This window comes from Anser anser (assembly GCF_964211835.1).
Source record: "Anser anser genome assembly, chromosome: 9".
Classification (NCBI taxonomy): domain Eukaryota; kingdom Metazoa; phylum Chordata; class Aves; order Anseriformes; family Anatidae; genus Anser; species Anser anser.
The window spans coordinates 23,906,965-23,919,109 of record NC_139729.1 but is presented as its reverse complement, the minus strand read 5'-3'; the positions used below and the strand labels follow the sequence as shown (position 1 = coordinate 23,919,109).

Sequence of the window (12,145 nt, the reverse complement as noted above, 5' to 3'; positions counted from 1 at the left end):
GCACCAGAGGGTGTCGTGCGGCTGTTAATACATTGCTTTGTGCTTTGGCAACTCTCTAGTCTGCCTTAAAGGTTTGCCTGCAAAAAGAATGCTGGAATAATCAAAAATTCATGAGGAAATTAAACAATTCAGTAGGCAGGCTTCAGCTTAAACTAGCAAACTTGTTCAAGCAGAAAGTTTGGTATTACAGCCCATATGCATCCCTATCTTACACTAAACAAATGTGGCGTTACTAATTCCACAGTGAACTCTACCTAGCCCCCCCTTTTCTGCCTTTAGGTGTTTGAAAGCCCACTCTACGTGGCTGACCCAAAGGAATTGGCTGCCTCCTAACAGCCTGTGAGTAAATTCAACATTGCACTGGAACCCAATTAATCATTCTAATTACCACCACAAGAAGCCTACTCCCAGCTTCATAGAAATGAACATGCAACTGCAGGCTCACAAGCACTTTTTTTGGTAGTGAAAAATAATCAAATTTCTCTTTATGTAACATGAACCGATGAACTAGTTCCTAAAATCTGGAGTGATTTAGTTCCAGTGCAGAAGCTACTTATACTAGGATTAAACAAATAGTCCCAGAATTCAAATATAAGAACCATAAAACACGTGATCATCAAAGTAGAAATACCTATATGGATTTAATGGTGTCACTCACTGACATTAAAGAACATTTCATTGCTTCCTTTAATATTTGTTTTAGGTAGGTGCTGGTTAATGAGATTTGTCTCTTATCTCCTTACATGTCAGTTACAAGATTTGTTAGCAAGATTTGTATTTGTTTGTTATATTCCCGCTTTACTTGTGGTTAGACATAGGAATATGACAACCAATTAATGATTTAGATAAATCACATCGAAATAAAGTCTTGCTCTGTTAAAACATGCAAGTTTTTTTTAATAATTAAAAATATACTTTTATTAAATATTGCATCGACTCCACATTAAGTTTAACAAACAGCTGGTACTTTTACTCACAAAAAGCTCTAGCATGTTTTGTACAAGTATGATTAAACAACGATGTCCTACATTTTGACTGGGTGAAGGGCTCAGGTCTGCTTTTCCACCTGGACTTCCACTGATGCCATGCTGAACAGCCCTCACTTCTAGCAATAGAAATAAAACTGCAAATCAAATGATTCCCCCTGCTGTCCCGTAATTATAATTTAAGAAAAAGGCTTGAAAACTATCCACGCTCTGTCCAACAGAGTACAAAATCTTTATTCACGAATAAGTTAAGTGTTCTCATAAATAGATGTTCTATCTTTTTTGTACACTGTAGTAAGTATAAAGGTAAGCTACATCATTCCTCAGATTCTGATCCTTCTTCATCTTGACTAATTTGGAAGTAGCGTAGCTCATACGTCTCCTTGTCAGATGCAACCACACGAAGCCAGTCACGGAGGTTGTTCTTCTTGAGGTACTTCTTTGTGAGGTATTTCAGGTACCTTAGAAACATTAATTATACGTTAGAACTTTGTCATTTCGCAATCCTGACTGCAATTTGAACTCCACCCAAGACATGGTCTATCGGGGCAACAACGAAACTTTTACATGCTGAATTTTTCAGAGAGTAACTCAACACACTAATTGTATCAAGAAATCAAAAATTATCACGTGTAATAGATAATAAACCTACATCTTCATTCCTGATAATATAAAAACTTATTATTTGTTGCATTTTGACCAAATAGCTCAATGCCAGTAACTCCAGACTACTAAGAAATAGCTCTAAACCATGTTTAATGCAATAGATACTGGGGCATCGGTATCAGAAGAAAAGAAATGAGGGTGTGGGGAAGGAACTGTACCCCTAAATCAATGTAGTGATCTACTGCGTGCCCTAGCACACTAAGCAGATCAAGGCCTCATTTGACTTCAGGGGTTCTCTTGCCACAACACATACTGTGCACACATACCTTTTAGAATCGTTATGGCACAGGCAGGGCCCCCTCCCACCAGCCCGGGCTGCCCAAAGCCCATCCAACCCGAACACCTTCAGGAATGGAGCATCCACAGCTTCTCTGGGCAGCCTGGGCCAGTGTCTCACCATCCATACAACTAATTAATTAATAAACAGGCACCCATCACATGAATTCAGCTATGATTTTTAAAGCATATCTTTCCTCGTTACACTGTTAACAAGCTATATAGAGCCTCTCCATACCATTAAGTCTGTATTAGAGAAACACTGATTTGCAGTGAAGCCCTAAACTTTAAGAAACGTGTTTTAATACCTGATCTTGTAAGTCCATTGGAACCGTCTTTCACTAATACCAACGTGTGTTACAAAGATCTAAGCTAACACCTTCTCTGTACACATTAAAAATGCGTCAGATCCAACAGATCACTGTTCAAAACCCACAGACAGTAGTTGAGGCAGACCTTTTAGAAAACTGCTTCTCAGATGTCACCGTGATCTTGTTCTTCAAACGCTCAATGTGAACGGTGTTTCCCAAGTTTCCCGTTTTTCCATTGACCTTAACCTTCTCCTTTAGGAACTGTTCCTGTTTCAACAGCAGAGAAGAAACAGAACACTAGGGAATGGCACCCTAGGTATGAACTAGGGAAGGGACCCTAGCCATGGAGCAACGTTAAAAATGACCATAGTAAACGTCTATAACGCAGTAAAATTTATTTATTTATTTTGAATTGCACACTGTAAAAACACCCACATGAAGAAAGGGTTCAATTTAAAATCAATGGATAGGTTAAAAAAAAAAGTCTATAAACTAAGCTTAAGCCCAGGAACCTTTCGAAACCCGCCGATTAATTAAAGAAACGTTGATTTGCGACTCCCCAGCCCCCAGCCGCCCCGCAGGCCCAGGCCTTCGCCACTTACAAAGTTCCCGGAATCGAAGATCCCATCTTCGACAGGGTGGGTCAAGTCGAGGCAGAATTTCCACGTCGCCTTCTTAGCCTTCCTGTCCTTTTGCTAAAAAACAATAAAAAAATAAAAACTCAGTAACGACGTCAGCGAGCACGCCGCGACCCTCAGCCCCCCCCCACCCCCAGCGCTCACCGCCCCCATGCTGCCGCCGCCGCGGCCTGCCGCTGAAAGGCCGGCGCCGCTTCCGCTCCCGCCTTTTATAGCCGGCCCGACGTCGTGACGTAGCACGCAGCTCGGCACGGCGCGTCTGCGCGGCCGGGGGATGCTGGGAGGGCGGGGCTGGGCGCGGCCCCTCAGGTGGTGTCCCCGCACCCCCCCCCCCCCCCATACCCCCCTCACAGAGGAGTCAGAGGCTGAGCGCAGCGAGTCACCTCTTTATTGTCAGTAATTGTCAGTAGGAACAGGAACGACAGCGTTTCTTCCTCTCGTACAATTCTAGGCCGAGCTGCTCGAGCGTTAAAAAAAACAGTGTTCGTCACCCGGCAAGCACAGGGGCCGGCCAGCAGCGACAAGGAGGGCGCCGAGCGGGCGCCTGACAGAAAAGCTGCAAACACCACGGAACCACCACCCAAACCTCACCCAAACCAACAGACCCTGCCCAACAGACCCCATAACCATAAGCTCCCCACCTCACACACCGCCCCATAAGGGCAAGCACGGCTCAGCTCCCCCACAACACCGAGATCTTTTATTATTTCTGGAGCAAAACAGACACCGACATTTTTCACCTCGTTGGTGCGGTATAAAACAACGCATCTGCTAAAACAAACACGCGTGGAGCCGGCACCACAGGGACCAACGTTCCCTCGGGTGATGGCTCTGACAGGGCTTGGGTCCCCTGCAACCAGGGGACGCCTCCCCAGGCTCGCGCCGGGGCACGGTTACAACACACAGCACAAGGACCGAGAACAGGGGTTTCAGTGATACACAGCAAACATTTAGATCAGCTCAGCGGCTCGAAGCTCACATGGCGAGTTACTCCCAGAGCCAGACACCATAGGGCCGGACCGCAGGCGGCGAAGAGGCTCCGAGGATCCCGGCGCGCCGAGCCGCTGCACGCTCCTCCGCGCTCCACGACACCCGCAGGAGCCCGCGCCTTCGGTGGCTTCCCAGCGTGAGATGCATGACATATCCTTTACGAGGTCTTTTTATCCTGAAGTTTAATTCTACTGTAACAAACTACATTCTAATTAACCAAAAAAAGTGGGATTTTATTGAATTTTGAATTCTGTGAGACTGACCTGCAGTAACCATAAGAGTTTCAACTGTCAACAAATTTGACTTCTTTACAGATTCTGTAAAATTACCTGTATTGTGAAGCTACAGACTGTGCACCGTTTCTTGGTACATTATGGGTTAGAAAAACCTGCAAGAGGCTTGAAAGCAGTTACATTAAAACAATGAAGTTCAGCTAACTCCTTAAAAAAAAACAGCCCTGAGAACATGGCTCAACTAGCAAGAGCCTAGTTGAAAAACCACCATTATAAGCAAAAAAGTAGAAGGATCTATTGAAATCTTGAAATATTATGTGCCAACATTTGAGGCAGGAAACACTGCAGTCTTTCCAATTCTGTAAAGTAGCATGAGAAACTCAATGGATTGGAGCCATAAAAAAATGCATCATTATTTGGAGTGGAAATACTTTGCTTTGCTTCCTAGTCTTCTCAACCTTTATTTTAAGCAATTGCAGCAGCTTATAGCTTTCCGTTTTGACATAATTTGTTTTAAGATGTTAAAGACAGTACTACAAAACAAGTAGATGGATAACGTTTGTTTTAAAGTAAAGCTATGAAAGAGGAGTTTCCCTAAGCATTTGGTTAGGAATCTTACAAATACACATCTAGATGGACTACTGATCACAAGCAAACTTTGTTGCAAATTATTCTGACAGCAGACAGACACCTTGGAAAAAAAAAGTCTCAAAGATTTGTTCTAATTTAGAAGCAACGTTCAACCTTACTGAAACTTGGAGATTATACTTAAGACTCATGCTTATGTATTATTACTTATGAGAAACTTCATGCATGACAAACCAATGCTACGCACTTCCGTAGTGTTTGAAGTGCTTCACAAAAGACAACTAAGTATATAAGAACAAACCTATACTGAAGTACTGAATCATTTAAGTCTTGCAGAACTGAAGGTTGCAATAGGACATCCTTAAGTCCCAAGGAGGGCTCTTCCAGCAAGCTGGAGGTCATAAAACCTTGATCTTTAGATTGCTGCAGTACCTGAAAACTCCATTCAGACCAGAAGCCCACTTGTAGAAACAGGTTAAGAAACAGCCCAGAAAACTTACAGTCTAATTAAATACCTAGACTGTGGGCCAGTGGTATCAAATACCTGTCTTCCAAGAAGGTTTCCGGGGACTGACCGGCACCTGAAAGTGGACTAAAGCCCCACCAGAATGAGAGCAAATCCAAGTCTTGTAGACTTCAAGCATTTTTAGAAGCATTTATAGCACAGCAACAGCATTAGAGCTTGCCTTAGTATGACACAGCAACCTCTGACTTCCCGTGTGACAGCTGATCACAGAGATCAGCCTGCTATTAAGACCACAATCAATGGTTTAGTCTCCTCCAAACCATACAAAGCCTGTCCCTCAGATACCAGTATGATGGAGAGGCAGAAAGGAACATAGCGCAGACTACCTTCAACTCTTAAGCATGTCCTTAGAAACCACCATGAATTCCTTTCAATCTCTTGCTTCCACAGCTTTTTTTTAAAAAAACTCTTATCACTTCAGTCAAGGCGCTATTTGTAGAGTTCACCTGCAACGTGCATTGTGCTAGGCAAGAGCATGCGGCAGTATCCTACTTCTGCCAGGTGTCCCAGGTAACTGTGCTTTATTACCGGAGTATGTTTGTTTATTGCTGTCTTTACCTTCATTGAACTGCTCTCCCTGTCGTAAGAGGTCTATGACCTGACATGTTTTTGCCACCTATGTTAGGCTTCCGAGGCTTGCTAAGCCCTATCACACTACGTACAAGGGCTGTTCAGGACAGTTGCCATGAGCCCTTCAGGGATTAGAGTACATACTATTAAACCAAAAACATTTTAAGCGGTTAACAGCAGTGTGAAGTCTGACTCTCACCGCCAATAGAGTTTGAATCACGCAGGCTGCCCAGGGCAGCAGCAGTGTGTTTACAAGTTCTCCTCCATCTGCTAATAGCTGCTGAAGCTTAAGGCAAGTCCATGAAACGGTTTACCCACTGTGAGGGGAGGTTTGAGCCATGGGCTAAGAAGTTTCCCACTCCTGAAGAGTCAGTAAGTCTTAGAATTGAAGTCGAATGCCATAAACAGGAGTAGGCTAGTTATCCTTCCGTGACTAGTTCTGAAAAGCTTTACGTTTGCCTATTAAGCTACTAAATAGTTAGAGGCATGCATGTGTTTTAATGACTCAGCTCCTATGGATAGGAGCTTTCTAAACTATGTAGCAATTTACTTTTATAGTTAAGCCACGGTTGTTCAGTATTGTCTGTCAAGTCTATATTTTGAAAATACAATAATTCTACTCTTTTTTTTTAAAAAAGAATCACATGCGTTTAGTTTAGGCTCGATGCTACAATTTGTCCCACTTTTTGAAAAACATGTGGTCCTTGTGCTACAAAAATATGGTCTGAACCTGAAGATTAAAACCTAAAGCTGGAAGCACTGCAACAGATTCCCACGGAGTTTGTCACCCTTTTATAGTTTAAGATAAATACAATAAAGGAAAGCAATTGAACTGCATTTTTCTATTTTTTTTCAAGTCTGACAAAGGCCTCGAGTGAAAGTCTATAGCTTTAGCATCCATTCTCACCTTTGTGTCCCCTTGACCTATCTATGTCTTATCTACCCTATACTCCAACTGCCTGCCTAAACCACAGGTAGGCTTTGACACCATTTTAACATTACAATAAGCCAACGAGTTGGCAAAGAAGAATACAGAGGTAATACAGTTAAGTTGCACATGGCCACTGGGGCTTGGTCAAGCCAGCTGGCATTTTTGATCACTTGAGTTTCTTGGTCTAAAATTTGTGATTGGCACCTACAGTTCTGCAAGAGTCCCAATCCACAAAATACTTAAGCTTAAAAAAAAAATTGCTACTTTTATTGTCAGTTCTATCTAAACATGTCAAGAAAAATACTATTTGTGCTCTAGGTCACTTTATAATCCTAGATACCTACTAGCTTATCTAAAAGCCCCTGAATACTGGATTTTGTCTGTTCATACAGACAAACACTGTTTTGCTCAAGCAAATAAAAATATATCCACTAGTAACACCTGATTGGTTTCTTAGATCCATAGCCGAAACCCACAGGAATGTTAAAATAGTTACAATTAGGAAATTAAAGTCTCAGTGATTTTGAAAACTGCCAGTTAGCCTGCAACACTAATCCAGAATCCAGCACTGCTTTTTAACAATTCAAAAAAGAAATGAGGTTGCTTGTGAAGGCCAGAGCTTTGGTGACAATCAGAACCAAATTTAAAGATCTGTGGTTTGTCCAGACCTGAGCAGTTGCCCGGGGCTGGCGATCCTCTTTATTTGCAAGGCTTTATGGCTACAGCACATTCTTCATTCATTGCACTTATGACGGATATCTGGAAGAAAAAGACAAGCAGGTGAATTCCAACCCTTGACAGAAGAGCTGCTCCTAAAAGTTACAGACATTCACACTATCATCTATCCCATCTCTCATTTGAGAAGAAAGGATGCTGAAGCTGGCAAAGTTAGCAGATGAGACTATTGTAGCCTTATAATCAAAACAAAGTTGCTTTCAGCAAAAGAGCCAGCATTAAAGCTTTTGACATCTGAAGGGTACTAAACTAATTCCCTACTAATTTCCTTCCAAACAAGCTAGACCTTTCTAGTGCAAGACCTAAGCACATCAAGGCTTGTTTTTCAGCTTTAAGCTGTTTCTATAGCCCAGATTACATCGAAGCTTTATACAAGGAGTGGAAGCTCCAATTTATACTGCGTGGACAGCACTGTTAGGATTTATCTAGACATTCAAAACCCCCATATCACTTCACTGTCAACTCAGACGGGTTTCGGTGCCTTATCGACTGCTCCAACACAGAAGTCCTTCTGCATCTCAAAGGACCGATTCCCATACTTCTAACCCTCTCTTCATGAAGAGATACAAACAGTTGATATTAGAATACGAGTTCTTCATTGTACAGTCAAGTGCAATTAACCACAGCTCGTCGTCTGCTTTGTTCTCTACCTGCACATCTTCATTGGCATTGAACTTTCCTTCGATTTCTTTGCCCAGATCACCTTCTGGCAACTTTAGATCCTCACGAACTTCACCACTTTCTGTCAGCAGGGAGAGATAGCCATCCTGAATACCTATCAGCTGTGAAGAGAAGTTCATTTTTAGAAAGTTTAACATTAGTGCTCACTAGCAAGCAACAGCCAAAGATAAGCAGAAGGCACAGCTAACTGTTACAATCTCAGTACTAAAGAATTAGTATAACAGTTAAAAAAAATAATTCAAGTCAATTTAAACAACAGATTAAATCACCAGAACCCTGCTGGTTATTTCCTAGTATGTAGGGCACTGCAAAACTCTTCCTTGTGATTTACAAGATGCCTGCTTCCAGGTCACCGGATCAGCTTTTTACATTTGCGAATTAGAAGCAATAACTGGAACGGTGTTCTCTGAACAGCATTGCTTTTAGAAGGTGTAGCAAGTACCTAATTGTTGAACTGTAAACTCCAATACCTTCATTTGTACAATGAGATACTATCATTTATTTTAGAGGCTAAGGAATAAATAAGGGAACATCCCCCAGACTCCAGACCACTGTTATAATGCTGTTTTCAACCAAATTTAAAGCCTGAGCTAAAGGAAGAGCTCTTTTGACAGAGCAGGTTAGGGTACCTGTAACACATTACGGTAAATCCAAAAGGCAACCCTAACAAGTCTGAAAACCAGCAAGAATTTCAGTAGCACTAAGGGCCCAAGAACATGAGAGAAAGACCACCAAGATCACACAAACAACCCCTTGGAAGCTCTGAGCCCCAAGACAGGCTCATCGTGTTTTAACAGAATCAACTGTTCTGAAGAGCTGCTAACACTCTGAACTTTGGCTTTGTTGAGCAACTGCAGCTTTCCCACCGATCGGGATGTACCAGCTCCCGACCAGAACTACCCCACTACTCCCAAGACAATGGGAAGATGGCTGAGACATGACAACTCAACCTGAATTAAGCCGCTTTTAAGAGCGTACTGTCTGTATCACAGGAAGTGTTACAGAAGCCTGTCAAATTCCCTCCATACATATGCATTTCAGAGATTACCGAAAGTACTTGAGCTCAGCTAAAGCCAGCTCCTGCACAAGAAGCAGATAGCACCACAGCAAGTTAGTACTGGCATCAGACATGGCTTAAGAGTGTTTTGTTGATTCGCCTATGTAAGGGTGAAATTGTGAATGCTAATATATGCTTAAATTCACATTTATGTGAAATACTAGTCATCCTTTAGATAGCAATAGTACCTAATAGTAGGGGAACCTCTCTCTAAAGGACGCCAGTATCTCAAAGAATAAAAAAGTGACCTTACAATATCAACTAGAAGAAATGCTGTTCCAAATTACAGCTGTTACCTATCATTTCTAAAGACTGCTGCATGAGGCTGGTGGTACAGGGAGCAGCTCTCCCATCCAGTGAGCTCCAACAGTTCGGTAAATGCTACTGGCGCAGCAATGCCCCACTGAGACAGCCAAGTGTGCCAAACCATTAGTTCTCTATCTTCTGGCAACAGTACCTTACTAATTGACAGACAATTTGGGGGTGAAGATAGTTTACTTGTGGTATTGGGAGTTTTACGCTTTTCAACGTGTGGGAGGACACAGTGACTATTAACTCACTTGGTAATCATTCCTCTTGATGTTTGGAACATCCATGTTATGAGTCGATGGGCAAATATCTTCGTATTTCTTACCATTGAAGATATCGATACCAACCAAGTGGACCTACAAGAAAACAGAAATGAGATCGGTCACCTTTTGTCCTAGAGAAGCAAGATTGCACTGCCATCAGTACCACTTGTCCCACGCACGTTTCTTTTTTTAATTTTTATTTTTTTAAAGAGATCACATGAAACAGACAAAATTCTGCCTAAACCCGCTGCTTGCTGTATGAGAGCAGCCCAGGCCCTGAGAGAAGGCCTCTCAGATATCCCTTCGCAGCCCGTTACAGAAGATCACTCAGTGTATTATCTTGCACAGCCACGGCCTACCCAAGTCCTACGATACAAGCTAAAGTGCAGCGTGGTACAGGACTGTTAAAAGAATATTTCTTTCAGGCTCTAGCTGTTCAGAGAAACAGAACAGAGACAACGTGAGGGGTAAGGAGAACAGAAGAGGAGGCCATGCACTGAGATTAAAGCAGCTCCCACTCCCCTGGCAGTCCGCTACAGCTCGCACTTGGATTACTGGGTTATCGGCTCCTCTCCCCAGCTCCTTTCACTTTTGCAACGGTTTCAATATCTAAGAATACAGGAGAGCCTAATAAAACGAGCCAAAAAAGGCAAAGGGAGGGAGAAAGCGCAAAAAAATGGTAAGCGCTTGGTAGTGAGAGCTCCAGCTTTTGACTTTTAACAAGCCTGGTTCTTTTTGAACTCTCGATCCCCGCCACGAAGTCACGCTGCTGCACAGGCCCGCAGCCCTCACGTCCCCGCCGGGAGGGACGCGGGAGGGGGGACGTGCTCCGCGCCGAGGAAAGGGAAGCAGCGGTGGCACGGCAGGGTGGCAAAACAGGGCCGTGGAGGCCCGGCGAGGCAGCGGCTGCGTGCCTGGCGTTATGTAAGGGAGCGGGGGCACCTCCCGCGGGCGTGCTGCTCGGCTCTGCGGGCCTGCCTCCGGCACCGCGGGGCTCTGCCGGGGCTGGGGCAGAGCAGCACGACCCCGCCACGTCTCACCAGCCCGCTAACTCATTTCAGGGAGCTGGCACGGAGGGAACGAGCCCAAGCCCTATTACGCCCAACGGTGCTGCCCCGTCCCCAAAGCCCTGCGGTTTTTGGGGGGGGGGTGTGCGCCGGGGAAGCGCTCACCTTGGCGTGGCCGTGCTTGCCCGTCTTGGAGGTGGACATCTCGACGATCTTGCATGGGCGCCCCTTGAGCACCACGAAGCCGTTCTTGCGCAGCGCCGAGCACTGCATGGGGTAGGTGGACGAGGCGCCGGCGTCGCCCGTGGTGAAGTCCAGCTCGTCGGCCATGGCGGCGGGCTGCGGGGAAGGGGGGGGGGGGGGGGGGGAACGGGGGGCGTCGGCACCGAACGGGGGCACCGGGACCGCCGGGTGGGGGGGGGGCAGCGCCATGGCGGCGCCACGTGCCCCGGTGGGGCGGCGCCACGTGCCCGCACCCCCCCCCGCACCCCTCTGTACCCCCCCCCCGCACCCCCCTCGCTAACCCCCGGCACCCCCCCGTTATCCCCTCCCGGTCCTCCCCCGCCACGGCCCAACCGCCCGCCGGCCGCAGCCGTTAGCCCCGGGAGGGCGATGGGGAAGGGGACGGGCAGAGGGGGGGGGGTCATGTGGGGGGGTTATAAGGGGGGCGGGGGGGTTACAGGGGGCGTCCGTTACCTGTCGGGGCCGGGGCCGGGGCCGGGCGGGGGCAGGGCGCCGCGCACACGCGCCCGAGCACTGCGGCGGGAAGGGCGGCGGGCAGCGCGCGCACCTCGCCCCGCCCCCCCCCGCCCGCTTCCGCCCCGCTTCCGCCCCGCTTCCGCCCGCCCCGCGCCCGATGGAGGGGGCGTGGCTTCGCCCTCAGGCCCCGCCCACACGGGCGGGGCCTGAGGGCGAAGCCACGCCCCCCCCTTGCCGCCCCGGCGGCCTGACGGGGCGCTGAGGCGCCGCCGCGTGCTGCCGTGAGGCGGGTTACGGGCGGCGGTGTTAGCCGTAAACGCGGCGCTGCTTAATTAAATACATCGCTGTAACCGAACGTGATACTGGCTGAATTAAATATATCGCTGTAATTGAACGTGATACTGGCTTAATTAAACGTACCGCTGGTACCCAACGTGATGTTGGTGTGAAATGTGTTGGTATTGCGTGGGTGGTGTGGCCGTCGTGCGTTGTGTGGGGTTGCTGCTGCTCTGTGTATTGTTAATTGCATTAGGACTATTACACAGGAATAGTATAGGAAGTTGTAATATAATATAGTATCATATAATTACATTTATATAATTTAAATAATTAGCATTGTAACACATAATGTTATACACTAATAATACAGGCTGAATATAATATATACTAGTAATAAAGG

General features: G+C 45.9%; 2 protein-coding genes across 2 annotated transcripts; both read right to left on the bottom strand.

Annotated features, from left to right (window-relative positions):
- Positions 1 to 1,194: 1,194 nt before the first annotated feature.
- RPL22L1 (ribosomal protein L22 like 1) lies at positions 1,195 to 3,085 on the bottom strand. Its single transcript, XM_083847912.1, has 4 exons — positions 3,022 to 3,085; positions 2,842 to 2,934; positions 2,385 to 2,506; positions 1,195 to 1,447 (listed from the first exon to the last, which is right to left on the bottom strand). Exons 1-4 carry the CDS (start codon positions 3,028 to 3,030, stop codon positions 1,303 to 1,305), a joined length of 369 nt encoding a protein of 122 aa, XP_083704038.1. The 5' UTR covers positions 3,031 to 3,085; the 3' UTR covers positions 1,195 to 1,302.
- A 470-nt stretch (positions 3,086 to 3,555) lies between these two features.
- On the bottom strand, positions 3,556 to 11,617 carry EIF5A2 (eukaryotic translation initiation factor 5A2). The gene is made up of 5 exons (XM_083847913.1): positions 11,464 to 11,617; positions 10,933 to 11,106; positions 9,749 to 9,853; positions 8,101 to 8,232; positions 3,556 to 7,474 (listed from the first exon to the last, which is right to left on the bottom strand). Exons 2-5 carry the CDS (start codon positions 11,095 to 11,097, stop codon positions 7,415 to 7,417), a joined length of 462 nt encoding a protein of 153 aa, XP_083704039.1. The 5' UTR covers positions 11,098 to 11,106; positions 11,464 to 11,617; the 3' UTR covers positions 3,556 to 7,414.
- Positions 11,618 to 12,145: the final 528 nt, after the last annotated feature.

Excerpts from the sequence above, each read along its gene's own strand:
- EIF5A2 (XM_083847913.1), bottom strand. The coding sequence starts at position 11,097 with ATGGCCGACGAGCTGGACTTCACCACGGGCGACGCCGGCGCCTCGTCC. Across the intron at positions 9,854-10,932 it reads GCAAGCACGGCCACGCCAAG|GTCCACTTGGTTGGTATCGA; the intron begins GTGAGCGCTTCC and ends GTTTTCTTGTAG. Across the intron at positions 8,233-9,748 it reads TCAAGAGGAATGATTACCAA|CTGATAGGTATTCAGGATGG; the intron begins GTGAGTTAATAG and ends TTCTCTTCACAG.
- RPL22L1 (XM_083847912.1), bottom strand. Across the intron at positions 2,507-2,841 it reads TCTTCGATTCCGGGAACTTT|GAACAGTTCCTAAAGGAGAA; the intron begins GTAAGTGGCGAA and ends CTGTTGAAACAG. Across the intron at positions 1,448-2,384 it reads GAGAAGCAGTTTTCTAAAAG|GTACCTGAAATACCTCACAA; the intron begins GTCTGCCTCAAC and ends AATGTTTCTAAG.